The following is a 25,372-nucleotide window of genomic DNA, read 5'->3' as shown; positions in this document are numbered from 1 at the left end:
AGGGAGCGCCCAGGAGGACCGCTGACCAGCTGCCCAGTGTCTCGGGCAGTTCACCCTTGAGGATGAGCTTGCCGGGCAAGTGGGAGAAGCAGCATCCTGACCGTCTTAGGGAGCCAGCTGAGTGCCCGCCCTCCACCGCCCCTCTGACCCAGGCCTGTAGGAGAATCCTCAGCCCTCCGGTGGGCAGCATGCTTCACAAACAGACAACAGAAGAAAAGAGACCCCGACGCCAGTCGCATTAAACATTTATTACTGTATTTCAACATCCCAGCACGGTGAAGGCTCCCATGACAACCAGGAGCCAGGCATTTCAGGCGGGAGTCGCTCACGTGATGCCGCGGGCCCAGCGCAAGGGCGTGGGGCGGTGTGTGTGACAGTTTGGAGGTTGGTTTCTGACATTTGGCTTTATTGTATCCTCTCAGCACTGAGGTGGTGCTAATGGACATGCGTGAAGCCCACACCAGGCGTTCAGGATTAGAAGGGATTAAGACATGCTTGGCGGCCCCTCGTCCTCCTTCTGAGGGGCCTGGACGCCTGTGTGGGAGACGAGCTCAACTGAAAAGGTGCGGATCAGTCTGTGAGCAGGGCCACCGGGTAAGGTCAGTGTGTTAGAGGGCGCGGGGCGGGCCCAGCGTCTAAGGCACAGGGCTGAGCGTGGAGTGTTAGCTTGTGCGTTAGTACGGCCACATGCACTGTCCCTGCGGGCCCCTCGAAGCTTCAGCCGGCGAATGAGAATGCCAGCACCCCTACCCTGACATGCCACCTGGGACCCTCCCTCTGGGCGCTCCTCCGGACACAGGGCTGGCTCAATGGGGGAGGCTGCTGGGCCCCGGACACCCAGGCCACGGCGCGGTGCCGGCGCCGTCCCACGGCCGAGCCGCTTCCAGTCGGAGGTCCTCGCCAGCCCGAGCTGGACATCCCCTCTTCTCTCTGCGCCTCGCATGCTTGCTCGCCTCCAGCGGATGGGGTGTGGTGAGCGGATCCACCTGAGGGCACCTCCTCTCTCGCTGCACCACACACACCGGCTCTACCAGCCGCCCGGGCCACCTCCACATACCAAAACTCCTTCAGCGGGCCCTCCCTGGCTGCCGATCCTGTTACGGGGCGAGGGTAGTGGAGTGAGAGGAACCAGCGAGCAGGGAAAGAAAACCAAATGAAGCCAGATCGGCAGCTGCTCCACCAGCATGGGCTCACTCCCTGGGCAGTTCCATGGCAGTGGCCGGTCCCAACAGGAGGCTGGGGCACGGACCGGCCCGGGCGCCTGCACAGCGCGACAGGTGAGTCCCCAGGACGTAAAAGAGTTGTGTTAGCCACGCCCGTGTCTCCAGCGGGGTGGGGTAGGGGCCCACTGGGAGCACAACACCACAGGCGTCCGGGAGGACGGGCTGGAAGTGGATGAGGGCAAACAGGTTAGGACGTTAGGCAGCAAGGTTAGGAAGCAAAACATGGGGTTCTGTCTCGGCCTTGGGGAGCTTCAGCGCCTTGCCATAGGGGACCCCGAGCGACTGTCTCCTCCTCCCTGGGGAGAGAAGAGAGCAGAGTTAGGGTGGGGCTTTGAGACCCCTTTGGCAGGTAATCCCACCTCCCCTCAAATACAGCGCTACAGAGGGGAGCAAGGCAGCCCACGTCTCAGTGTGGCTCTGGGAAGTCCGTCACCAGGCCTCTCCGTTTGAGATTCCACCAGGCGGAGGGGTGTGTGTGTGTGTGTGTACACTCAGTCCATTAGCTATTGGTCAGCAGCTGAGCACACACACCAGCCAGGGTCTGGGGCCCAGGCTCAGCCCTGCGCCCTGAGAGCACAGGGCTCTAACCATAGCCTCGCGCTAGGGTGGGCACTATGGGTCCGTCCAGAGGAACCGTAAGCAGCCGGACTGACCAGCTCACTGGTGGTGACTACTTACCCTGAGAAGTGCCAGACCCGCACCCCTGTCACCACAGGGGGCTGTCCTCTTGTGTCCCAGGCCCTCACGTCCGCCACACCAAGGCAAACATGCTGCCCGGAGGGGTCGCTTACCAACTCTGACTGGAAAAGATCCTAAAACCACAAACCCCACATGTTTTCTGGGACAGCTAAAAGATGCTCCAGAAACTGGCTCTTTCTGTCCCCCTGGGCCTCCCCCCTTTTTATTCCTGGCTGTGAACTCAGACTTGAGCTAGCAGATAGGTCTCTCGGATGCTGGACCCCCAGGAAACAGTGAGCATGAGGGCAGCTGCGAGGGACTCTGAGCCAGCCCGGGCCCTTCTGGCTCTTTCTCTACACATCCCCTGAGAACACGGGGCTGCAGCCCCGACACCCCTCAAACAGCACCTGCTTCTCCCCACGTTCTCTCCTTTGTGTCCTTGCTACATAATCGGTTTATGGGATTCCACCTGAGCTCGGCACAGAATCCCGCTCTCGGGAGGTAGCGAGGGGACCACTTCCTCCTGGGGGGCCCTTTCCCCATGCCCTGGAATGGGGTTCCTGGTGCTGCCTTGGGGGTGTGGGAGGCTGGAGCTTGCTGCCTCGGGAGAGCCACCCCCCAGAGAAGACCCCAATCTTGTGAACTTTGTGGGGTTCTGAGAGTATGCGTAAGCCCCAAGGGGCTGACCAGCCACCGCAGGTGGAGTGGGTGTGGGAAGAGGGACTCCCTCTGGGCCTCTTGGTGTCGACAGGGTGGGGGTCAGGGTAGGCACCACCCCACCCCCACCTTAAGCTGCACGGTTAAACAGGAAGTACCTCCCCATGGTGTCTGCGGGCCAGGACAATCCTGGGCCTGTCTCTTTGCCCTGTCTGACAGCCCAATGGCACCCACTGTCCTGCCCCGGCCTACAGCCCCTCCAGGGACAAACAGGCTCAGGCAATCCTGCCTCTAGTTCTCTAACTCTGTCTGGGCTCCAGGCCGCTGCTCTGTCTCAGTCAAACAGCTGAGGGTGTGGAGGGGGGGGGGTTGCTTTTTCCTCCCAGCTCAGCTTTTTCACCAGGCCCCCACTTTGGACACAGCCCTTTCCTCTCAGGCTGCTTCCCCACAGGGGACATAAGGCAACAAATGTCTAAACCATGCCTAAGACACACCCCTCCAGTCAACCCCGACCCATGGCACCTCTACGGCTTTCAGGAGCAGACTGCTGCACCTTCCTCCTGGGAGCTGCTGGTGGGTTCCAGCCACCAAGGGTGGCCCCCAAGATCGGGCACTAGGCAACTGAAAGAGGTGGGGACCAGCCGGCCTCCTCAGGGACACTGGCGCTCACTCGGGCCAGACACAGACAAGCCTGTCTCCACCAAGCACACGGGCAGCAGTGGGCTAGCAGCTCTGGCCCCATGAACAGCCATCTCCCTGGCTTCGTCCCTCCCACCTGCAGGGAATGTAGCAGGCATCTCTGTGGGGGTGACACCAGAGCCCTGCAACTCCAAGCCCCCACTGTTCCCACGGCCACCAGACTCTGTGTCCCCGAGCTCCCTGTCCCAGGCCACGGCGGGAGGGAGCCAGCTGGACTCCTGCCTTCTGGTCAATGTTGACAGTGTCCCCTCCTGTCCACATGCTGTCCTGGTCATCCTGCACACCCTCTCTCCTCCTCCCGCTCCCTGAGCCCCTGTGCCTGCCTGCTCGGTCAGTGCCCACGGGTGAGCCTGGTGTTTGTCTTGTCCCTAGGCCAGCAGGGGCTTGTGCCTCCTGTCCCCATTTTCCCATCCTGCCTTACCCCCTCCACCCCAGAATAGGGGTCCTCAAGAACAGATGGGGAGTGGGGACCACATTACCAGCTTAAAGATTTTGGACAGTGTGGTCTGGGCATCACGGGCACCCCGGAACCCCTTGTGCGCAGAGCTGGACACCCGACTTCCATAGCCAAATCCTGGTTTCTGCCCCTCTGCTCCCTGAAAGAGAAGATACGTGGCTTAGTGCCCTTGGCAGGGTGGCCGAGGTCTGGGGCACTGGGGACACTGGGAGGGCCCAAGAGGCCTCTGTGGGCGTTGGTGGTGAGGCTCAGGTATGCTCCTGTGCGTGGCATCAATGAGGCTGAGGCAGCTCAAATGCATTTGTTCTCTGCCTTATACCAGTTACGGGCCTTCCCAAGAAGTGCTGGCTTCCAGAGATGCTTAGTCAATGCCCGTAAGAGAGGTGAGCAAGGTCCGGGACAGCTCTCTAAGCGTGGGTGGGCGTCGGGACCCCAATCAGGGCAGCCCCAGCATGCTCCTGCCATTTAAGTGCAGCCGCACCCCCACCAGCCCACCCACTGCCAGCCATCTCATCCAGGAGCCATCTTCGGGGGGGGGGGTGTGTGCTGGTGGAGGGACATTATGGAAGCAGGAAGTGGGGAAGAGGGGTCGTGACAAAAGAGGGCTCTAGCACCGGCGGCCACTGTCCATCTTGCAGGCCCCTCTGGACACGTTCATGCTCTGCGGCTGTGAGGTGGATACCCTAGTTGCTCCCCAGCAATCCCAGCGCCTTCAGGAACTAGAGTCAGGATGGAATCTGAGATTAGTGGCCCACTGGGTGTTCCCCCTGCCCTTTGACCTTTGCCAGGCTTGGAAGGCTGACCATAGGATGCATCTACCTGCACACCTGAGTGGCAGGAACTGCAAAACAGAGGGCCGTGCAGAAGAAGGGGCATGCTTAGGAGAAAGGAGAGAAATGGGGTGGACATTGGAGGGGAACTTGGAGAGGAGGCAGCAGTCTTGTTAGAGGGGCTGGCGTGCACTAGCTGGCTGGCTGGGGGACTGTCCGTCCGCCTTGCCCCAGTGCCGCGAGGGTAGTGGGCTGGCTCAGGGATGCTGTGCCTAGAAAACGCAGGGGCAGACAGAGCAGCTGTTAACATTCAGGAAGGTCAGGGGACTAGGTGGAGTCTGTGCCTCAGCATCTCCTTTGTCTCCTGCTGCCACAGAAAGTGGTCCCCGTGGCGTCATCCCCCTCAGGTGGGTGGACAGGGAAGGCAGGCTCTGAGGGAGTTACATGCTAGACTCTAGCAGGTTTCTTAGTTCATAACTCCAGGTGGTCACACGTACTTCTCACTGAGCCACCTGCTCAGGTCCCTCTGTGGAAACGGAGGGCGGCAGCATCCTTAGGTAACCGCCAGCGTCGGAGATGCCCAGCCCAACCAAGGCAATGCACAGCACCCACGCAGCCAGCATTGTCCCAGCCTCGCTCCGCTGAGCTTAAGCTGATGGCAGGAGACGTCCTCTGTGGATGTCGGTTGGTGCCCATGCCGCGAGACTCGATGGAGATAAGGTGAGGACCAAGGGTCCTGCCACATCTCTCAGGACTTAGGGGACTCTTCCTTTGGCCTCTGCCTCCCTCCCTCCCTCCCACCTGCTCCTTGGTCTTCCGCCTGCCCCGTTTTCCCGCCTGCTGACTGACTGCGCACAGGTGTGTACTCCACAGTGCAGCGGGAGAAACGCTGCTGCCACGCACCCACAGGCCCTGACCTCCAGGGATTGCCACCCTGGGGCTTCCGGAAGCCTGCTGCCTGGAGTCCACAGTGGGCAGGGTCTTCTGGAAACCTGCTTCTTGAGGTTCACAGTGGGCATGTCTTCTGGAAACCTGCTTCTTGGGGTCCACAGTGGGCATGTTTTCTGGAAGCCTGCTTTCTGGGTTTCACAGTGGGCAGGGTCTTCTGGAAGCCTGCTTCAGTGGTCCACAGTGGGCATGTCTTGTGGAAGCAGAGCTTCACCAGGGCAGTTGGGTGGCTGCAAACCTCTAACATTTTGATCAGCAGCTAGGAGTGTACCGCCTGGCATCTGACAAGCCGTGTGTTCACGAGCCGTTACTAGTCCGATGACTGATGTTTGCATCTCGTTCTCCTGGTGATCAGAATAAGCCCCTCCAACCACGCTCCCCCCTCAGATGGACCACGTGGTGGCTCCTGGGGGCTGCAGCTGCGGTCACTCTTCCAGGAGCGGTTTCTCTCACACTGTCAGTGCTGGGGCAATGAGACTCTCCCTGCCTGTGGGAAGGGAAGTGGGCTAGGGGTACCCAAATCCTGGGCTCGAAGAGCCGGCTCCTGGAACCTGAATGCGGACAGGGAGGCAGCTCTCCAAGGGGGCACAGCCATCCCCTCATGCAAGGTCCTGTCAGAGAGAAGGAGAGGGCCAAGCAAAGGGACTGCAGGGCCAGGAAGGACAAAGAATGGAAGGGAGTTGTCACCTACCCAGCTAAATCTGCTGAGGGACAGTCCTCTCCCCTGTGTGAGGAAGAGAGAGGGAGACAGGCCGTCAGTGCAGGAAGAGCCCTTCTTAACAAGCCACCCAAGGAGACGGGCCGGGACATCAGGGCTCAGCAGGGCCACGCGCAGTCACCGGGGTCTGAAGCTCAGGTCTTGAGGGGCGAGAGCAGGGCTTGCTTGGCCCTGTGACCTGGTGCAGGAGGGCAGGTGTGGCTGTGGTCGGCCCTGTGGTTCACCTTTGGGGATGAAGTCAGATAGGTGGGAGTCCAACTCCCTCTTTGGTAGGTCAAAGGGACTTTAGGGAAATGGGTTAAGAAAGCTGGCAGTTAAGCACAGCATTCCAGAGCTTACCTTTCCCTGTGAAGGAGGAGGTGTGCGTGGAGTCACCTGGAAAGACAGGCAAGGTGGTTGAGTGGTCAGCCCCACTCTGCCCTGCTGGTAGGGACCCCACCCTCTGAAGGACCTCCCTCTCCCAAGGAGTCTGTCAAGTACAAGGACCACCCTCCAGGAGGCGTGTCTCTCAGGAACAGGGACACCCACTCTCTGTCCTCCGTCCTCCCCTCTGTCTCTGCTTGAGCTTGAAGCCCAGGGTCTTTCTTAGAATTTGAAAACATTCAGGACTCCCACCCATCTCCCGGGACCCCAGGAGATGTTCGTGAGAGGGGGCCTGCCAAAGGGACCCCCGACAGGGGACCTGGTGCACCCCGCCCCGCCCTCCCGACACCCACTGAACCGTGCTGGAGGAAGGTGACTTCACTCCATATTGGAGCTTCAGAATGCCCCTTAACTAGCCAGCCCTGGAGAGGCCCTGGCTCGGGGCTGCCCTGTCTACTAGCAGAAGCAGCAGAGTGTCATCAGATACTATGTCTGGGGGCCTGGCTGGGGCTTGGTGGTGGGTCAGGGGTCACCTGTGGGTATACTCCCATCCGATTCCACACTGCTACCGCGGCCACCCCCGCTCCACCCCTTGCCAAGCCCCCCCTCCTGCTGCCACACTTACAATGTTCTTGAAAAAGTGGACTACGGGGTTTTCATCTTGGGTCCGGGACTTCTGGGGCAGGGAGCCGTAGTGGCCAGTCCTGGCCGCGTGGTGGGCATCCTGCAAGGTAGTAGGAAACGGGCGGGTTAGATGGTTCCTCCTCAGCTGCTGGATGGGGGAGAGATGGTTCTTGGACCCTACAGGTGAACCGTGACTGGAGGGGACAAGCCCGTCCCGCCTCCGCTGGAGTGGCTGCAAGGTGTGGACTCGTGTCTGTCCGTCAGAGTCAGTGTCTGTGGTGTAGTGTTGAGGGCCTGCACACTGTGGGGTGGGCACTGCCCGACCGTGGGTGAGTCGGGGGCAGAGGGAAGGGGGCTATTGGGTGTGGTGGTGACCTAACCAGCCCTGAAGAATGGGGCTGAGCTTTGTAGGTCAGTAAATACTGAGCTTGTTCGCTGGGCCCCGGCCATGACCCCCACTGCCCCCAGCCCAGTGCCTGTGGTGATCCATGCTGCTCTGAGAGTGCCTTACCAGGGCTCTCTCCGCGTGTGGTCCATCATTCTGGGAGCTCAGCCCAGCAACAGGCAGGCCTCCGCCAGCAGATGGCGGGACCCTGTGTGGGCTGGCCTCGCATGCCCGGCATGGGCATGAGGTGCCTTGGATGGGGAATCAAACCTGGCTCACCCACCACTGAGCCTCTGGTCTTCTGCAAAGCGGCCGGACCCCTGTGTCCCCCCGGAGCTGGGAAATCATGCTGAGGGTGTACCCCCTTGGGCAGCCTGGCCCTGGGGCATGTGGGAGCCCTTGGAGGAGAGCATTCTCCGGGGACCCGAGTGTTGCCCCTGGACAGAGTGGCCCTGCCTTCACAGGGCCTGACCTCAGGGTCACACTGTGAGACACTAGCCCACACGGGGGTCCTGAGAGCAGCCACCTGGCTGTCATGCCCCATGCAGCCCTGCCTCGCACCTCCACTGTCCCCACCGGGGTCTCCCTGCATTAACCCCTGCCCCTCCAACAGGAGAGCCAATGCAGAATGAGGAACAAAACCACAGTGAGGTCAAGCCAGCAGCGAAATCAGAAGCTAGGGAGCTGGATGCAACTTCCTGGGAGAGCAGTGCTTGTGGGTGTCTGGTAAGTCTCCACTTCCTGAGGGTCTGCCTGCAGTCTGAGGAGCTAATGCTACTGAGCGTCTCATCATGTTTACGTGGTGCTTGTCTGCTAAGCCTGTGCTTCCTGTGAAACTCCAGTCCTGGCAGGTGCTGCGGGAGAAAGGGCTGGTGAAACCGGCTTCTGAAAAGCCCTCCATTGTCAACCCTGGGGAGCACGGTGCTGTGCTCGTGGGGGACTGCGCCCCTCCCATAGAGCTGGCGGGGGGTGGGCCAGGGGTGTAGGAGAAGACATTTGTCAGGTCTCATCCTAGTGCCCGGAAGTCACGACGATTGTTTGCGGTCCTGTCCCCTCGTGCTTCCCCAGGTGGTTACACAGAGCTTTTCGACTGAATCAGAGAAACGGCATCCCATTGTAGTGAGGGTCAGTCTGCTCATAGCCTCCCACGCACAACAGAAAGAACGCACCCAGTCCTGCCCATCCTCACCCTCACTGCTACGTTGGAGCCTGTGCTGCAGGACAGAGCTGGCTGACTACTCCGCGAAGATGGACAGTCTGTGTCACCCGACCGAGGGTCCTGTGAGTCGGGGAACCCGGAGAGGAGCCACATGCGGACTGTAAGGCTCTGTCGGCTGCAAAGCTAGCCAGGGGCGAGGCAGGCAGTCTTTGGAGCAGAAAGGAGGTGGGGACCGGCCACTCAGGGTGACCCTGTGCTGTCTGACATGGCTGCGAAGTAGGCTGGGCTTTGCCACGTGTTACTGGGACAAATGGACCAACAGACAGAAAAGAACCTCACCCCAGATTCAGCCCCACCGACTCAAGCAGGGCTTACAGTGCTACGTGCAGCTTTTCAGAAGAGACCCTTCCGGACAGGGGAGGACAGGCCTGACATCAAAACACCACCCATGAAAAGTCATGCGTGAACACGCTGGAGTCACCAACACTTAACGACTGAATTAAAGTGCCCCCTAAGTTGATTTAATTGAAATCAAGTTAATTAAGTTCAGTGCCATCTAATTTGCCTGAGAAGGGCACAGAGTCAAGAGACAGGCAGCGGGTAGCGGTCTCCTCGAGGCCCAGAGGATCTGCAGGCAGAGGCACCAAACTACCTGTGGGTCTGGCTCTGACCCCCTGCCACCCTCCAGGACAGAGTCCACGGGCTCCCTATGGCATCCAGGACTGTCACTGTGGGAGCAGATGGCCTCAGCTTGCTCAGGTGGAACTGCCCGTGACCTTTTGGTGAGCAGTTGCCACTTTAGCCACCGCCCTCGAAGACACCAAGCCACCAGGTCGCCATTCATGCCCTCAACACAGGTGCAGCCCTGGGGCAGACACACGCCATCAGAGGATGAGCCGAGGGCGCCTACGACGTGAGATGCGCCCACTGCCACTGGGCAAAGGCATGTTGGGTCCATGGGGGGGCCGGCCAGAATAGAACACCCTGACACCGCCAAGGGCGGCGTGGCAAATGCTCCCCACCTTGCGGTGGCCATGCAAACTCACACAGTAACTGAGCACACCCATCTCCCACCGGCGGTGAGGAGCTGTCACCTGCTATCAGGGAGGTGTTTGCTATGGACGTTAGACGTTCCTCTGCGGGGAAAGTCATGGAGCTCAGAAACGGAAACTCATGTTCACACAAGCACCTGCACATGAGGGTCCATCCCAGCCCTCTGCTCCCCCAGGATGCACACTGACAGCCAGCCAACAGCCCAGGTGTCCTACAGGCGAGTGGCCATGCAGGGCCGGCACCTGCTGCCCTGACATCCGGAGGAGCTCACTCAGCGGAAGCCACCTCCACTCGCAGCCTTCCTGGTGAGGCAGCACCCACCTGGTGAGGCTGTCCCACTGCGCGCCCATGAGCATCACTCCCTTGGGAAGCCAGACTCCAGAGGCGCCCCCTCAGAGGCTGCAGTGCTCGGGGCCGGGTGTGCAAAGACAGAGCATGGTAGGAGGTTGTCTTTCTGGGTGGTGTGTCCATCCTTTTGAAGAAGCGTGATGGTGGTGCCGGTGAAGCCTGGAGCTACCAGTCCCAAGATCAGAGGCCCAAGCCCACCAACTCCACGGGAGATGCAGCTGCCTGCTCCGGTGGGCACCCTACAGAGCAGGCCTGCTCTGCCTTGTGGGATTGTCCTGAGTTGGAATTGACTGCACAGCAGTGGGATTTTGGCTTGGGGGGGGGGTCAATGGATCTCTACAAAATGCATCCCCTATAGCACAGGGAGGACTGCCCCTGTGCACCGGTTAGGGTCCACCCCTGCTCATCCTGAGACTGTCAGACACGGCTCTCACTACGTGTGTTCGAGCGGAGGCCATGGGGAAGAGGCCCCTCAGGGAGATGGACGACACTGGCACAGGGCTCTCACATACCAGCAGCGAGGCTGATAGCGCAGGCCGGGCAGTTTCGTTGGTTGGGCTTAGGGAGAATATGGGTCTGAACCGACTCCCTGGGACTTGCAGCCACAGCATTATCATGGCCCAAACCTCAGGATGGGGACTCCGCCTCACTGAATCTCCCCTCTGCGACCCCTTACTCCCACTGCTGACCTAGTCTGAACCTCCTGCCGCCGGACTGTCCGTTTTAGCTCCACCAATTCCAAGTCTTTCCAACAAGACTTAACTCTTGGAGGACTGCCTCCCCCCCCCCCACTGGATTGTACCGTGACCCCAAATGCCAGGCAGGTGGCCTATGCAGTGGAGATACATAAATTCAAAGTGAGCAGGGAGCAAAGAGGCCCTGCTCCTCCCACTGGAAGCTTCCAGTGGCTTCACTGTCCAGCTGGGGCCATACCAGGCCATAGGGGCTGGCAGGGTCATGGGGCTGGGGTGCTGGGGCCTGTGGCCAGCTCTGGACTTGTCATCAGTTCCCTTGACTTGACTTCAGTTCCCTCACCTAGAAGGTCTTAGCCCACACCTGTGCCGACATCTGCAAGGGGCCAGGTGACCCTGGGGTGCCTGAACAGAGATCCTGCTCACGTGTGGGGGATAGTGGGGAGCATGCTGGCTGCATCTGAGACTTGGTCTCTGCCCATGCCTGCCCTGTGGGATGGCTAGGTGGTACCTGATGAAGTAGGAGCAATTCAGGCCACCTGGGCATGCTCACTGCTCTGTGGGGACCAGGGGATGAAGACCATGTGGGACCTTGGCTGGCTCTCTGCAGAGCACCTTGTCTTAGCCATGGCTTTCAGGGGTGGGGGGTAGCCCAGGAGTGAATCGAAACTCATTCAAGGGGAGCCGACTAGAATCCTACCTGACTTGTCTCCCTGGATAAAATCACGCACTTTCTAAATTCTCCCTTCAATTTAAAGCAAATTCTGGGCCAAGCGTGGTCGATCATTTCCAGTCTGTTTAAAACAAATCAATAAATCTCTCTTCCCAGGAAGAGGGCCCAACACAGTTGGCTGTTACTAAGTAACCATTTTCCTCAGGGGCGATACTGCTACTCACCAGCAGGTGGCACCCCACACAGGGCTCGCGCACACAGGCCAGCAGGGTGGGTTTGCACGTTCCACCAGGGAGGGGCTGGAGTCCACTGCATGGCATAGACGTTGGGGGTTGGCTGTGGGAAGTCCTACAGGTAGGGGTTGCGCAGGGGCTGGGTCTGATGCACACAGCAGGAAACCCAGGCGTCTCTGGGAGGTGTGGGTGGGGGACCACTAGCTCTTTAGGCACACAAAGAGCTGCTGCCTGGGCCCCTGCGACTTCCCAGTTTTCTGACACCAACCACCCAGACTGCCTGGCCCAGCAGGAATGAGCCGCCCGTCCCCCTTCCCTCCCTACATCTCCACACCTCCACACCCCACTCTTCTCTGGTGGGTGCAGACTGCACAGCCCCCGGATCAGAATCAACATGGGCCCAGGCCGCAGGGTGCACTTGGACAGAGCATGGAGTCCCAGAGACAGCCCAGGGCAGGCGTTTCCGAGTGGTGCTGACGCCCCACGGCAGCTTATGGAGGAAATGCACAAGCGTGTGACACGGAGACTTTTGACTGCAGGAACGATCTACGTGTGGCCCAGTGACAGGACCTGAGCCCAGGCGGCGGGAACTTGGCACCGCAGCAGGCCGGCACAAACCCTCACCTGCTGCAACTGGTGTCTGCCTGGAAACCTTGCTGCGAGGCGCAGGGAACCAGGGTGTCCACAGCTTAAGGACAGAGAGCATCTCCCTGCTTTTAGAGTGTGGCGCTCCTGCATGGTTACGTCTGTGCGGCTGCCTGCAGACCTGGCATGCTGCTCAGCCCTGCTCAGGGGCAAAGCTCACTTTACAGACGTGGGAGTGGAGGGCTGGACATACGCCACTCTTCAGTCCCAGACTGGGGGCCGAGGTGGGAGAAGGGAGGGTGGGTTCCAAGACGTGCGAGGCCGTCCCTGATGCTGAGCCTTGCGTCGGGGAGGCCTGCTCATGGCTGAGAGACAGGAGTGTCTGTGGAGTTATCACACTGACAGGCCAGTCGGTCGGGGCCTCGAGTGTGCGGTGGGGGTTGCCGAGGGGGAAGGGCTCCCTGGCTAATGGGGGAGGGTGGTGCTGATAGCCCAACCCACTGCAGCTGCGTCCATTCAGCTCCCGGAGGCCCGGCAAGTGCACGGCTGGTGGACCGGCTGGCGTCTTCCCATGCTGCATGGTCACCTTCCAGGATGTGGGCCTGGCATGAAGACTGAGGCCTGGCGGGTCCCCGCTTCCAGGGAGGGCGTCATGCCTGAGGCAGTGGGCCCGCTCTGTCCAGCTCTCTGTTCTCATCGATGGACGCAGGACGGACAGCGGCCTCGTCTGCTTCGTACTCAGCTCCCTCCAGCTGGCTGGCTGTCGGCCTGTGGTGTCCAGCCTTCAGCGGTTGCAGGTGCATCCGCACATGTGAGCAGCTGTGCTTTGCCCTGTGCAACACCATGGAGGGGCTGTTTTTCTGAATGGCTGAGGATGACAGAGCTGAGCTGAGGCAGATTTGGAACGAACCATCTGCTTCCCCTTGTGGGGGTGAGAGGTCGAAGAATCCTCCCAACGTGCAATGAAAGTCCTGCGGTGGGGACTTCAGGGACCCGCTTGCTTCCTGCTTTGGACAGGTGCTACCGCACCGGGGGTCAGAGGACCCTGCGGGTGTGGTCCATCTGCACTGGGGCGGGGGCGGGAGTCCTCCTCTGCCAGGCTCCCCGGCACACAGGCGCCGGCTTCTGCAGGTGCTGCGCAAGCAGCCTTCCGCTGCCTTCCCCCAGCAACAGAGCTGTGCCCTATGACTCAATGCCTGGCATTCTGACACGGAGCTCCAGGCCTTCCTTCTGCAGTGCCCATGGCTGGGCTTGACCCTCAAACCTCATGGAGCTGGCCGCTTGCCCCACAGGGACTCCCGGTCTGACTCGAGGTGGCTGGGAGCTGCGTGGTAATGGACCCACCACTGTAACCACGGGCAGGACCAGGTCATCTGCCCACAGTGACAGTCACTGATTGTGGGCTGTAGGCTTCCTTTCTTTCCCACAGACCCAGAGTCCAGGGGCCCCTGGCCCGGGACCTCACTGCCCACTGGCTGCCTGGCTGCAGTGGCTCCTGGCTTTGCAGTGAGTTTTCCAGATGATGTCCTGCCTGAAGGACAGGCCCCCTGCACCGCTCCTCCTGCTGTGGGGCAGAGTGCGTTCTTCCTGGGTGCCTGGCTCCGCCAGCGCCCCCTGGCTACTGCTGGCAGCCACTGCTGGACTGGCTCCTGTTCACAGACAGCGGCCCCAGACCTCACCGCCCTTCTCAGTGGGTTTTGAGTGAAATGGACACGTGGTTTATCCGGGCTGCTGTGTCCTGGGTGCTGGGGACGCAGACACTGATGGGCGAGTGTTGGTGGTCTGAGGCTGGTTGTCCTGCTCAGGTGCGGTGGCTTCCCCCATACAGGCTCGGTAATGTGCTGTGGGGCCCCATTTGGGGAGCACGCCCGATTTCTGCACGTCCACAGCCGTTATCTCAGACGCAGGGCAGACGCTTCCCACGGGGCCGATTCTCTTCTGGGGCTCAGCCTCTGAGGAGCAGCCTCTGGGCCTGGTTCCGGCCATCATGAAGGAGACTGTGGTGGGTGGATATAGGCGGTCCTGGATGGTGCTGTCACCACCGCCCCGGGTCACCGTGGGCAGGAGGGCAGCAGGTAAAGATCTGGGCTGCCCAGCAGCTGCCGATGCTTAGAAAAAGGCCCTCACTTAGCTTCTCCCCGAGGATACAGGTGCCTGTCCCCAAGCTTGTGGCCACATGGGTCCCAAAAGAGCTCAGGGCGAGTTCGGCTTCCTCCAAGGCGGGGGGGGGGGCAGCACTGGAGGTAGAACGGGCCAGGAAGCCAATACCACGGCAGAACCTGTGCCAGAGCAGCTGGGGCCCCCAACACCCTGCCTTGGGCGTGGGGGGGGGGCGTCGGTCTAACCAGGTATCTGCCTCTGCGGTCAGGGCGTGGCATCTGGTGACGTCTGCTTGGAAGAACAAGCCAAGCAAGCACCTGCATTGTCCCTAGGGAAGCGTAGAGGTGGCTGGGGTGAGGTGCGGGGCAGTCAGTGCCTGCCCCCCCCACCCCACTTCCCAGGAGCTGACTGTGGCCTCCAGAGCCTGGGGACTGTCAGATGGGGTAGGCATGCCCCGTGGTGCCTGGTTCCCGGAAGAGCAGCAGGAGGAACAGCTTTCCCACCAAGCCCTCTAGGCCAACCCCGGACAACTCACGGAGATTCCACCATGCAGACTAAGACGCTGCCCGGTCCTGCCTGGTCCAGGTTGGATTGTGTCTTGGGGTTTTCATGGCTCATTTTCACAAGTAGATCTTCAGTCCATTCTTCCCGGCCCCTCGTCCTCTGTAAGCTCTGCCAAAACCCGCTTGGCATAGCGCCACACGCAGCCCCGAGGTGTGTAGCCGGGTGCCGAGCTGGTGTCCACGGAGGACCCGAGGCTGTGGCTCGATTCTGACTTGAGGTGGCCCCCGTGCGTGGACGGAGTGGAATCCAGCTCCCTGCACAGCTGCGCCTGGCGGCAGTCTTCATAGGTGGCGGGTCACCAGGCCTTTCTTCCTGGCCCCATGCCCACCCCAGGTGGGTGTGGGTGGAGTGGACGCTGGGCCACGTGATCGTGTGAGCTGTCCTAGTGCAGTCTCATGGGTCTGTTAGTAGGGGCTGCAGACCAAGGACAAACGGCCGGCCGGCCCCTGGGGCCCTGACTCACAGGTAGACATCGGCGTGTGGAAGGGCGCGTTAAGCCATGCCCAGCGGTGGTTCTTCCTCAGGATCCGAGTGTGGGGGTGGCTGTGCAGTGGGGCTGCCCCTGATGCCCTCACTGCCTACCAGAGTGCAGGCTGAGCACCATGCCTGGGCCGCCTGAGGCCCGGCCCCCGGCCCCCGACCCACGACTGGAGGAGGACGCACCAGCAACACTGGAGAGACTGGTTCATTCCTGCCATGCTCTGCCCTGGAGCATCCCTAAACCTCTTTCTCTCTCTCTGTCTCTCTGTCGGGGAGTTCCGACTCCAAACTCTGCATCTTCTAGGCTCAGCTCCACCCTTCTCCCTCCAAGGGGCACCTCTCACAAGAAAGGGCCACATGTCCTCACACACAGGGCCCCTGGCACTGGTCTCCAGCTGGATACCTGTCTGGCAGCCCCTCAACTGTGGGTGGGGAGTGGCCCGTGCTTCTGGAAGACGCGGCTGCCATCTCCCCATGCAGAGCAGGAAGGTGCTGGAGGTCACGCTCACTCACACCCTTGCACACTCCCACACCCGCCGGGACCTCTGTCTTACCTGAGCACCTCTCGCTGCCCCTCCCCCACCTTGATCTCAAAGGAGGACCAGAGAGGGTGATGTCATGCAGCTCAGGGTGGAGGTGGGTGGCTACTTGCCCCTCTCACCCTCCTCGACACAAAGGTGTCCTTACTGCTGGACCTCAGGTGGTATCCTCCTGTCCAGTGGGGACCTCTGGGCCTGGCAGCGCCCAGGCGGGCCAGGCTGCGTCGACCTCACAAACCACGGGGTGGGGCTCAGGGAAGTTGTTTTAGAAACCAAATCACAGGAGAGAGCGCACTCAGCCACCAGCCCAGTGACAGCTGATGACTGGTGTCCAGTCTGCTATGGACGTTGTGGGGGGAACTGATGCCCCTGCCGTGCTGTACTGGACACGCATGGGGTGTGGGTGTCCAGTGTCCCACTGTCCTCAGCCCCGTCCTGCCTTTCTCCCACTCTGCTCTGGCCTCTCCCTCTGAGCCGGGGCCCATACCTGTGGGACTCTGCCCACACACCAGAGCTTCCAGAGCGTCCTCCCTCAGACTGGCGGCTTCCCACACCCCAGGGGTGCCCCTCATGGCCACAGCCCCTTGGGTGGTGTGCCCCAGGCACCGAGCCCCCTCCCTCTCGCTCCTTCCTCCTGTGTGCAGAGAAGAGGCTGCCAGGGACCACCCCGTGGTGGCCAGCCTCCACCACCTGCCTTCAGCCGCTTGTGACTGGCTGTGCAATGCCTATCTCTTTGCGGGTCCCTGCTCGGCTGGCCCCCCACATACTCACCTGCTCTGAGAGGAGGGTGGCGCGCCAAGAGTGCCTCCCTCACCTCACGGTGGGCCTGAGGACTTGACTCCACATCCACCCTCAGCTGACAGGTAATACAAGAGCCCCACCTGGGTCAGGGCAGTGGCCCACACAGGGTTTCCACGGTTGCTTTCTGGGACTCAGACAGCCAGGCCTTTCTTATGAGGCTCACCAACCTCCGGTGGACAGCCACCTGCTTACTTTGCCCCTGGGAGTGGCCTTTACTGGAGGTGCCTTGGGATAAGTGCTGGGCTATTCACAAGGCCAGCGGTTTAAACCCACCAGCAGCTCTGTGGGAGAAAGATGAGGCTGTCTGCTCCCATGAGGAGCTGTCCTCTGGGGAACCCACTGGGCAGTTCTAGCCTGTCCTGTGGGGTCGTACAAGTCAGAATCCAGTGGACAGGCTAGTCTGAGTGGAGAGCTTGTCTCGGGCCTAACTGTCCTGCAAAGTGTGTCTGCAGCCCAGGGGGACCGCTCCTTGCACCTCTGTCCTCGCTGGACAGGGCGGTAGAAGGCTGCTCTGCCCGTCCTGGCCCTCTGCAGGAGGGGCTCTCTGTGCTCCTCTCCTGCTGCCCATGGTGGGCACACGCTCCCAAGGACCCGCGGCCAAGGCTAGCGGAGCCTCGGTGCTTACCTTGTACAAGCTGCACAGCCCCGGTGGGCTCTGGGGAGAGGCGGGCGCAGAGCTCCAGCCCTGCTTTCGCCAGGGTACCTGCCGGGGACACAGAGTGACCCATGAGGGCGGCCCAGGCACAGCACCACAGCTCCGCTCCCGGCTGGCCGTCCGGGGCCCCGCCAGGGGGAGAGGGCACTTACACGTGTCAGGGGGCATGACCAGGCCACATGCCCAAGCTCCACCGGTGCCATCACGAGAGAGAGATGGCGTCTCCCAGCAGGAAGTGAGAGATGTACAAGAGCCCTGAGGCTCTGTGGTTACACCAAGCTAGCGGTTCGAAGCCACCAGCCGCTCCAAGGGCTTAAGACGAGGCTGCTGCCCGTTGAGAGTCAGTCTTGGCACCCCTGGGGCAGTTCTCCCCTGTCCTCATTGTGGGCTTCAAGGAGTCGGCTAGTGAGTTTGGGTCTTCTGAGAGGCGAACAGGGCTTTTGAGTCTTTAACAAAATGAACAGTGGCACAGTTTTCCTGTAAAATGCATGTTTGTGGCCAAGGCCATTGCTTCTGAATGGGGTTTACACACTGATATCCTCACTGGTTCACTGGGCTTTGCTCACCATCCTGGGAAAACTGACAGTAGCAGCCATCCGACCACCCAGGGCTGGCCTTTGCTGTGGATGTGCTCCTAGGCGTCTCAGACACTGTCCAGGACTGGGTGTCCCTGAGGTGCATACGGCCTTGCCTGCCTCTGCAGTGGTCAGTCCTTCTAAAATCTGCTTGAGCTCATGCACACACCTGCCACGTGGACTCCCAGAGGAGGCAGCTAGGATGACGGTGAGAGAGATAGAGAGAGAGAGGGCGCTATCTCACAAATAAGCAGTACTGGCAGGAGGTTCCGGGCAGGCAGACACCGCCGTCCACTAACTGCAGACGTGGCACAGGCTGACACCGGCTCACTGTGCGGTTCTGTACCCCGTTATAGGCACTGTGTGGTATTTCAAACATAGGCACCACACCCTTGCACCCTGTGCAGGGGCATTTTTGTCAGCACCGGAAACCAAACGGGGAGAGGGACTGGCTTCACTTCCCTGTCTGGATGTAAGCCTGAGGTCTCTTGGCCAGGTCTCATGGGTGCCGTGGGCCCCATGAGAGGTGCAGGAGGAAGTGGGGTATCAGGAGCCACCAGGTCCTGGGTGTGTGTGTGTGTGGGGGACCTCTGCAGAAGAGAGCTGCCGGGCAGCTCAGTGGACACACAGTGTGTGCCGTGTTCTAGAAGCACAGCTATGGGGCAGCTTGCGCTGGGGGCCAGCGGCAGTCTGTCCTGAGTGTGTGCTGGCTGGACCGTGCTGTGATTCAAGGCACCAGGCACTGCGAGAGGCAGGGAATGTTGAGGGCTGTCCCTGCCAGGAGTGACCCCAGGGTGGTCAGCCTGCTCACGCGGCAGGGAGTGTCGCCGTTTCCCTTTCTGGACAAGGCCCTGCCTCCTTTTCAAAGGGATTTTCTTGCTGCTGTTGCTGCTGCTGCTGCTGCTTGGACAGTTTAGCGACATGGTGACCATACTCACCACTCTGCAGAGTGGTCCCTGCCCCATAAACACCACTGCACTGTCCCCTAACGTCCCCTGGACACACAGCCCCCTGCCTGACCGGGAGTTGCTGCCGACTCACAGCAGCCCTGATGGACGGGGGGATCTGCCCCTGGGGGTGGTCACAGGAACCGACAGCCACATTGTTCTCCCTCAAGGTGGATGGTGGCTTTGAGCTGTTGACCTTGAGGTTAGCAGTCCAGTGCTTAACTCCCTGCACCACTGATTCCTTCTGCCCCCACACTCACCCGCTGGTGAGATCATGCATGGGCTCAGCAGCCAGGGCCGCCACCTAGCAGCGGGGGCTCAGCAGTTGGTTGCCTATCAGTGGGGAGAGCTGTGGCTGCGGACCCCAGGCTGAGCCTTCGTGGATCCAGAAAGTCTGGCTTTCTGAGAAGGCCTGTCAGGTCAAAGAGGGCCAAGTGGCTGCGTGTGCCGTTCCAGCCTGATACTATTGGGGCTCTTTGACTCTGGCCCCGTGCACGGAGAGACAGGGGCGGGGTGGGGTTCACTGGGGAGCTGAATGGTGTGGGAAAGGCGGCAGGTGAACCCCCAGACAGAAGCAGGAAGAGGAGAGGGTCTCTGGCCAGCTATGCCCAGCTACAGGGGTGGGGGGGCTGAAAGACTCAGACCCCCTGGCCCAGCGGAGTCCGGTGAAGAAGCAATTCCACAGCTGGGGGTGGGGGTGGAGTGGACTCTGTCTCGGGAAGTTTATGAATAAGAGGATAGCCGAGCAGTTCAGGAAGAGGGTGCTGGCGGACCCAATGGGCCTCACTCCCGGAGGATGTCCAGTCCCAGGGTGGGGAAGGTGTCAGCCTGAGTAAGCACTGTAGACTGTCCCTGGGGTCTGTGGGCAGGTTTCATTCTGGAAGGTACCCCTTGCTCCAGCTGTCAAACTCACCTCTTCACGGGCCAACCAGAAGTCCCACTAGCAAAGGACTCCACCCCCGAGCGGTGCCGGAAAGGGGTGCAGTCAAAGGAAGGGCGCGGGGAGCACGGGTCTACCATCAGGATCCTCCACACGCGGGAAGGGGGCCATGCAGGCTTCGTTCAATGGGTGTTGCTCTCCTCTCTGGCTCAGAACACCCGTAGATGCTCTGTTAGACTCACCGCCTTCTCCAGGCAGCCCAGACCACCTCGCGCTCAAGTCCTAAGAGACTCTCACACTGTAGTGCATGGGCCCTTAGGGAGTCTAGCGGGCCTCCCACCTCTCCTCTGCGCGGGAAATGCCCACGAAGAGTCCCGTGCCCAGCCCACAAGCATGGCCAGGACACGGGGAGCTGCTTGCAGGCAGAAAATGTTACCTCTCTTGGTGGACAGAAGGGGAATGTCGGTGCCGAGCGTGGAGCCGTCTGGTGGAGCCGTCGGCCCACAGACTTACCTGTAGGCAGCTGCATCCTGAACATACCCACCTGTGTCCTGAAAATACCCACCTGTGTGGTGACAGCGATCAAGGAACTTAGACAAGCCCCGCCCCCTCAATTAGCACACCAGGCTGGGTCTGTGAAGTGGTTTAATCAATGTATATACTGCAGAAATATGTTCACATCTGTATATTACACAAGGCAAAAGTTCAAGGCAAAATCCAACCCGAGTACAGTCGTTGGCACGCAGAGTCACACACAGACCCCACAAAGGCATTTTCGCAGCAGATGCAGCACAGGCACCCCTGTCCCACCCAGGGGCAGGACTGCCCATCTGACCCCAGCCTAGGCCAGGCAGACCACCAAGGGGCATGGTGGAGGGCTGGCCACAGAGCTCAGCAGTTCTGACCCATAATCCCTCAGGGTCAGGGCACTAGTGGTGGTGGGGCTCCCATTAAACATTCTGACAGTATTTGTTTGGGTGCAACCACCACCACCACCACCCTGTTTACCTTCACTTTCTGGTGAACTGGTACAGCAAGTGAGGGGTTTGGGGGTGGTGTTGGCCATGGAGCCTCACACTGAGGGTCCGGGAAGACCCCTGTGTGCCTGGAACTTTTCAAAGCCACATTTTTACTGCTTTGCTCAGAATGCTTGCAGCAGACCCATGAGTGGCACTCTTGGTGCTGTAGGGCCAATTCTTCATGGGCGGGGTTCTCGGATCTCATTTGCCTTTCCTAGGCTGTCCCGCCCCCCAGAACTCAATGTTGCTGCCCCCTGGGAAGCTGATCTGATTTCGGGAGCTGCTCGGCCCATGCGGCCCAGACAGACAGTTGTTTAGAGGGCACCACGTTCAGGAGGGCAGGCTTGACCTGTAAAGCTGGGCGCTCTGTTTGGCTTTAAGAAGACCTCAGGGGAGATGCTTGAGTTTAAGGTTTGGAGGTCTCCAGGCATTGCTTTCAGGGGTCACCATCTCTTGGGGCTCAGCTGGTCTGGTGTCCATGAGGACTTGAAGTTCTATTCCCCATTTCCCCCCACCCCGCAGTGATCAGGACTCTCCTAAAGAATCTTGGATCACAGCGTTCAGCAATCGGGCACCATCCAGGTTTTCTGGTCTCTTGGCAACTGATGTTGCTGCGCACAGAGACTGGCCCTCCTCCATTATCATACCCTGCTCCCTACCTCTTTGTCAATTTGACTCCACACAGATGAATTTTAGAGGCTCGGTGCCCCACTCAGATTTCCCTCGGGAACCAAGGGGCATCAGCAAACAGAAGCTGCGTGAGGCTGGTAGCTGACCCTCTCTCACCAGAGGCTCCAAAGACTGACCAGGGAACCCCACCCTCGTGGATTTGGGGACACACACATGCTATGTGTGTGTGTGGGGGGCTGCCCTGTAACCTTCATGACCTACGTAAGATCACAGCATACATTCCCAAAGTTAGGGTACGGGAAGGCAGCAGGAAGCATCAGACTACTGTGGAGCCCCATGTGCTCAGGGACGCCAATTGGAATGGGAGATGAAACAGACCGAAAAGGCAGGGTGTAGGTCATTCTGGTTAACTTATAAGACTGACTGCGCCCTGCAGCAAGAAAGGACAGTCACAGCGCTGGCCTCACTGACCCACGGAGGTGGGCAGAGAAGTTGAGATGTGGAAGCACTGGGGCACAAGCAGGGGCTCAAAAGGAGAGCCAGCCTGGCCCACCAGTTGGGAAGATGGCTGGGTTGGGGGGCCCTGAGTGAAGTGAGGGTGTTTGGGGGCCCCCTGCCTCATGCTGCCTTCTGAGGTGTGAGGTTCCCAGAGCTGCATCTGCCGCTAGGGACGGGCCTGGGAGTCCATCGAGGATGGAGCAGAGCAGCTGGCACAGCCATGTGCAGCCCCGGGTCTGTGCGACTCGGGGACGGTGCCGGTCCCGCGTGATACCCGAAGGGAGGCGCTGTCTCCACCCCACTGCTGCCCAACATTCCAGGGGCCAGGGGGCTGCTCTCTAGGCCACACACAGCCCTTTCTTCTCCCTCTGAATGCACTGTTCACGCTCGGCCCTCAAAGAAATGCTTCCTCGTGGAATTCAGAATGTCAGCTTAGAGCCACACAATGGCCGAGTGTCGCTACGCATTCCGGCGGGGTGTGTGTGTGTGGGGGGGACGTAGGAGCCCTGACACAGGTCCTGGGGCGGCTTGTGATTCTCACGGGGTGGCGGTGGGTGAGGCCGTGCCCCGGGGGGCTCTGCTCTAAGGCTGAGCCTCTTAGTGAACAGGCCAGTGTGGGCACAGCCAGGAGCAGTCACCTCCCCTGCTGCCTCCTGGGGGAGCTGACCGGGGTACAGTGGGCAAGCTCCCTGTGGAGTGCCGTTAACCAGACTCTAGGAAAGCTCCTTAGGAAACATAGCAGGCCTGCCCTGGCACACCGCCCCAGGAGCCCTGGTATCGCACTGGTTAAAGAGCCCTGCTGCCAACCACAAGTTCAGCTGCTCAAGCCCACGGGCCTCTGTGTGGGAGAGAGACGAGGCTGTGTGTGCCAGGAGAGACAGCAGCATGGAAACCCTGCGGGGCCATCCTGCAGAGCCTGCAGGCAGGGCGGTGACTCATGTCACCTCAACAGCAGTGGGCTGGCTGGCCCACGGACCCAAGGCTCCCCTCTCCCGCACACAGGTAGCACACCAGAGCCAGAGAGATGTCCCCATCACCCAACAGCAGTCCTTGGGGACCATGGTTCAGTACCTAGGGCTGCTGTGGGTGGGGCTATGCAGGGAGCTCACGTCTCACCCCAAGGGTTTACAAGCAGGAGAGCCAGGCAAAGGACAATGCCCGCCGGCAGAGCCCGGCTGCTGATGGCACACTGCCAGTCTCTCTCTTTCTCTCTCACACACACTGGCCCTCATCCCTTGGCACTTCACACTGCACTGGTGAACCTGGCTCGGGGCACTGACACTGGCTCCTTGCCATGGCAGGGCGAGCCTGCCCACTCTGTGTTCAGAATCCACGCTCCAAGGCTGGAAGCCGATTGTTTAAGGATTGCTTTTATTTCTCCAAGAGCCTGTGGAACTGTTCTCATTGCCTGGGCTCCTGGGACCTCATCCAGCTCTTTCGCAAAGAGGGTGAAAGTCGGCTCTTTTCTTTGAAGCCAGAGTGAGAGTCACAGTAACACAGGTGTAATGACACAAGTCCACACGAGGGGGTGCCCACATCTCTGAATCCCATCAGCTTTCTGAAGCTGCTCAGTGCCCCCGCCCTCTCTCTCTCACACACATGCACACGTAAATACATCCATGTTTAAGGGAGGTCACAGTTGGATGGATATAACTGGCCCACACCATTGAAGCTGTGTTTCATGTGTCAGCCCCTCTCGCTGCCAGGTCGGTGGTTCAAACCTCCAGCCGTCTCTCGGGAGAGAGATGTGGCTGTCTGCTCCCATAAAGACTGACAACCTTGGGGACCCCACCGAGGGCCTGGGGGTTAGGACAGACTTAATGGATGTGGGTTAGGGGACCGGCTCTCCATGCCTGCACAGCCCATATTTCTACACAACGTAAACCCTGGAAACGGCTCTGCCCCCACCCACCCCAAGTCACACAGACCAGAGGAAGAAGGGGCCTTTTCTTGGGGTAGGGATCACCAGCATGAACCCTGAGACCCGTGGGGACAGAGAACAGAACACGCACCTCCTTCAGCATTCCAGTGAGTTAAGATCAGGCCAGGGGAGGGGAAGGAAGCCAACGGCCTATAGGCCGACATGCCCACCAGCTGCCACCAGCAGAGAGCCACAGCCCAGAGCGAGACCACTGACAGCCACGCCTTCATCCCCACTTTTGGACGGCTGCTGCTCACCTCAGACATGTGCAGACCCCCCCATCAGTTGAGGAGGCACCCCAGCACATCTGAGGACTGCCACACGTCCAGGCTGCTGGCCTTTGGTGATGGCTTGTCACCATGAGGAGGGACGCCCTGGATTCCAAGGACTCGGTCCCCAAGGCCTCTCATACGAACATGGCACACGGTTGGGCACCGTGGCACCCAGCATGGTAGTCAGATCACCCTCGGACTAGACGGATATGGGCAAGACTCAATCTTCCCATCTCTCCCCTCCAGAATCACCAGCAACCTGAGCACACGGTGTGGAGGAGGCGCTGGGTGCTGGGCTGAGCTTTAAGGGACCCACGGACTAAGAGGTCACCGGAAAGCATGCTATCTTGGGGGCACGTTTATGGACACTCTGCTTTCAAAGAAGGAAGCCACACGGCGTACATCGAGGCAAACAGCAGAACAAGAACGCTCTGACCCGGAGACCTACACGCGTGTCTCCACGATGCCTCCCCCCGAACCCCAAGCAACCAGAGAAAAAGAAGAGGTTAGTTCTGGGCAAAGGCGGGCCTGGCGATGGGGAGGGGGCTCTAAAGCCCACCTTGGTCTCCAGGGGACTCTTGTCACAAGGCAGCATGCGGCCCAGAAGCCATGAGAAGTGACAGGAGCAGGCTTGTGGCCAGCACAGAGGGTGGCCTCGGAGAGCCAGGGATGGGCATTGGGAGGTTGTGTCCACCACCCTGCCGAGTCCACTGTGCCTTGGCATCCCTGAGTTCCTTCTGGGTGCAGTCCCTGGGGCCAGGAACAAGCGGAACCCCAGGCAGACAGGAGCCAGGGCCACCCTGCTGGCCAGAGACATCACACCTGCCAGGTGCGACCTGCACAGGGTGCTCACAGCCCGCGGACGACGGGGGGGGGGCGGGGGGGGGCTGGTGCGGCACATGCCACCGCAGGCCGCTGCCCCCCTACTCCCGAGCGCTCACCTTGCCGGAGCCCCTCTTGGGCACAGCCCTGTCTCCGGCAAAGAACCGCCCAATGGAGTCCAGGATGCCCGCGTCTCGGCGCCTGGGGAGGAAGCCGTGCCTGGCATGGTCGGCGGTACTTGCTGTGGCCAGGTACTTGGAGCCGTGCCGCTGGGAGGGTCGCTTCTGTGACGCCATCACATCCACGCTGTCCGCCGCGCTGCTGTCCTCTCGAATGGGCTGGAGTTCTTCTGACTCCGAGGGTCTGTCTTTGAAGGTGTTGTCCTCACGGCCAGGAGCATCTCG

The 25,372-nt window shown here is 60.4% G+C and overlaps 1 protein-coding gene across 4 annotated transcripts; it reads right to left on the bottom strand.

Moving 5' to 3' along the window:
- Positions 1–330: 330 nt before the first annotated feature.
- Positions 331–25,372, bottom strand: MBP (myelin basic protein). 4 transcript variants are annotated; one of them, XM_075532686.1, is made up of 7 exons: positions 25,088–25,372; positions 17,375–17,452; positions 7,139–7,237; positions 6,490–6,525; positions 6,124–6,156; positions 3,737–3,853; positions 331–1,519 (listed from the first exon to the last, which is right to left on the bottom strand). In XM_075532686.1, the coding sequence occupies exons 1-7, from the start codon at positions 25,262–25,264 to the stop codon at positions 1,475–1,477; spliced, it is 585 nt and encodes a 194-aa protein (XP_075388801.1). In that variant the 5' UTR covers positions 25,265–25,372; the 3' UTR covers positions 331–1,474. The 4 variants fall into 4 exon arrangements, with proteins under 4 accessions (XP_075388801.1, XP_075388802.1, XP_075388803.1 ...); XM_075532687.1 differs by lacking the exon at positions 6,124–6,156; XM_075532688.1 differs by lacking the exon at positions 17,375–17,452.

Source organism: Tenrec ecaudatus, chromosome 15, assembly GCF_050624435.1.
Source record: "Tenrec ecaudatus isolate mTenEca1 chromosome 15, mTenEca1.hap1, whole genome shotgun sequence".
Lineage (NCBI taxonomy): Eukaryota > Metazoa > Chordata > Mammalia > Afrosoricida > Tenrecidae > Tenrec > Tenrec ecaudatus.
The sequence above is the reverse complement of the archived record's forward strand: the minus strand, read 5'-3'. Positions and strand labels throughout refer to the sequence as shown.

Coding starts and splice junctions, on each gene's coding strand:
- MBP (XM_075532686.1), bottom strand. CDS start 25,264: ATGGCGTCACAGAAGCGACCCTCCCAGCGGCACGGCTCCAAGTACCTG. Junction 7,238..17,374: donor GGCTGTGCAGCTTGTACAAG/GTAAGCACCGAG, acceptor ACTACCTTGCAG/GATGCCCACCACGCGGCCAG. Junction 1,520..3,736: donor TGTCCAAAATCTTTAAGCTG/GTAATGTGGTCC, acceptor TTCTCTCCCCAG/GGAGGAGGAGACAGTCGCTC.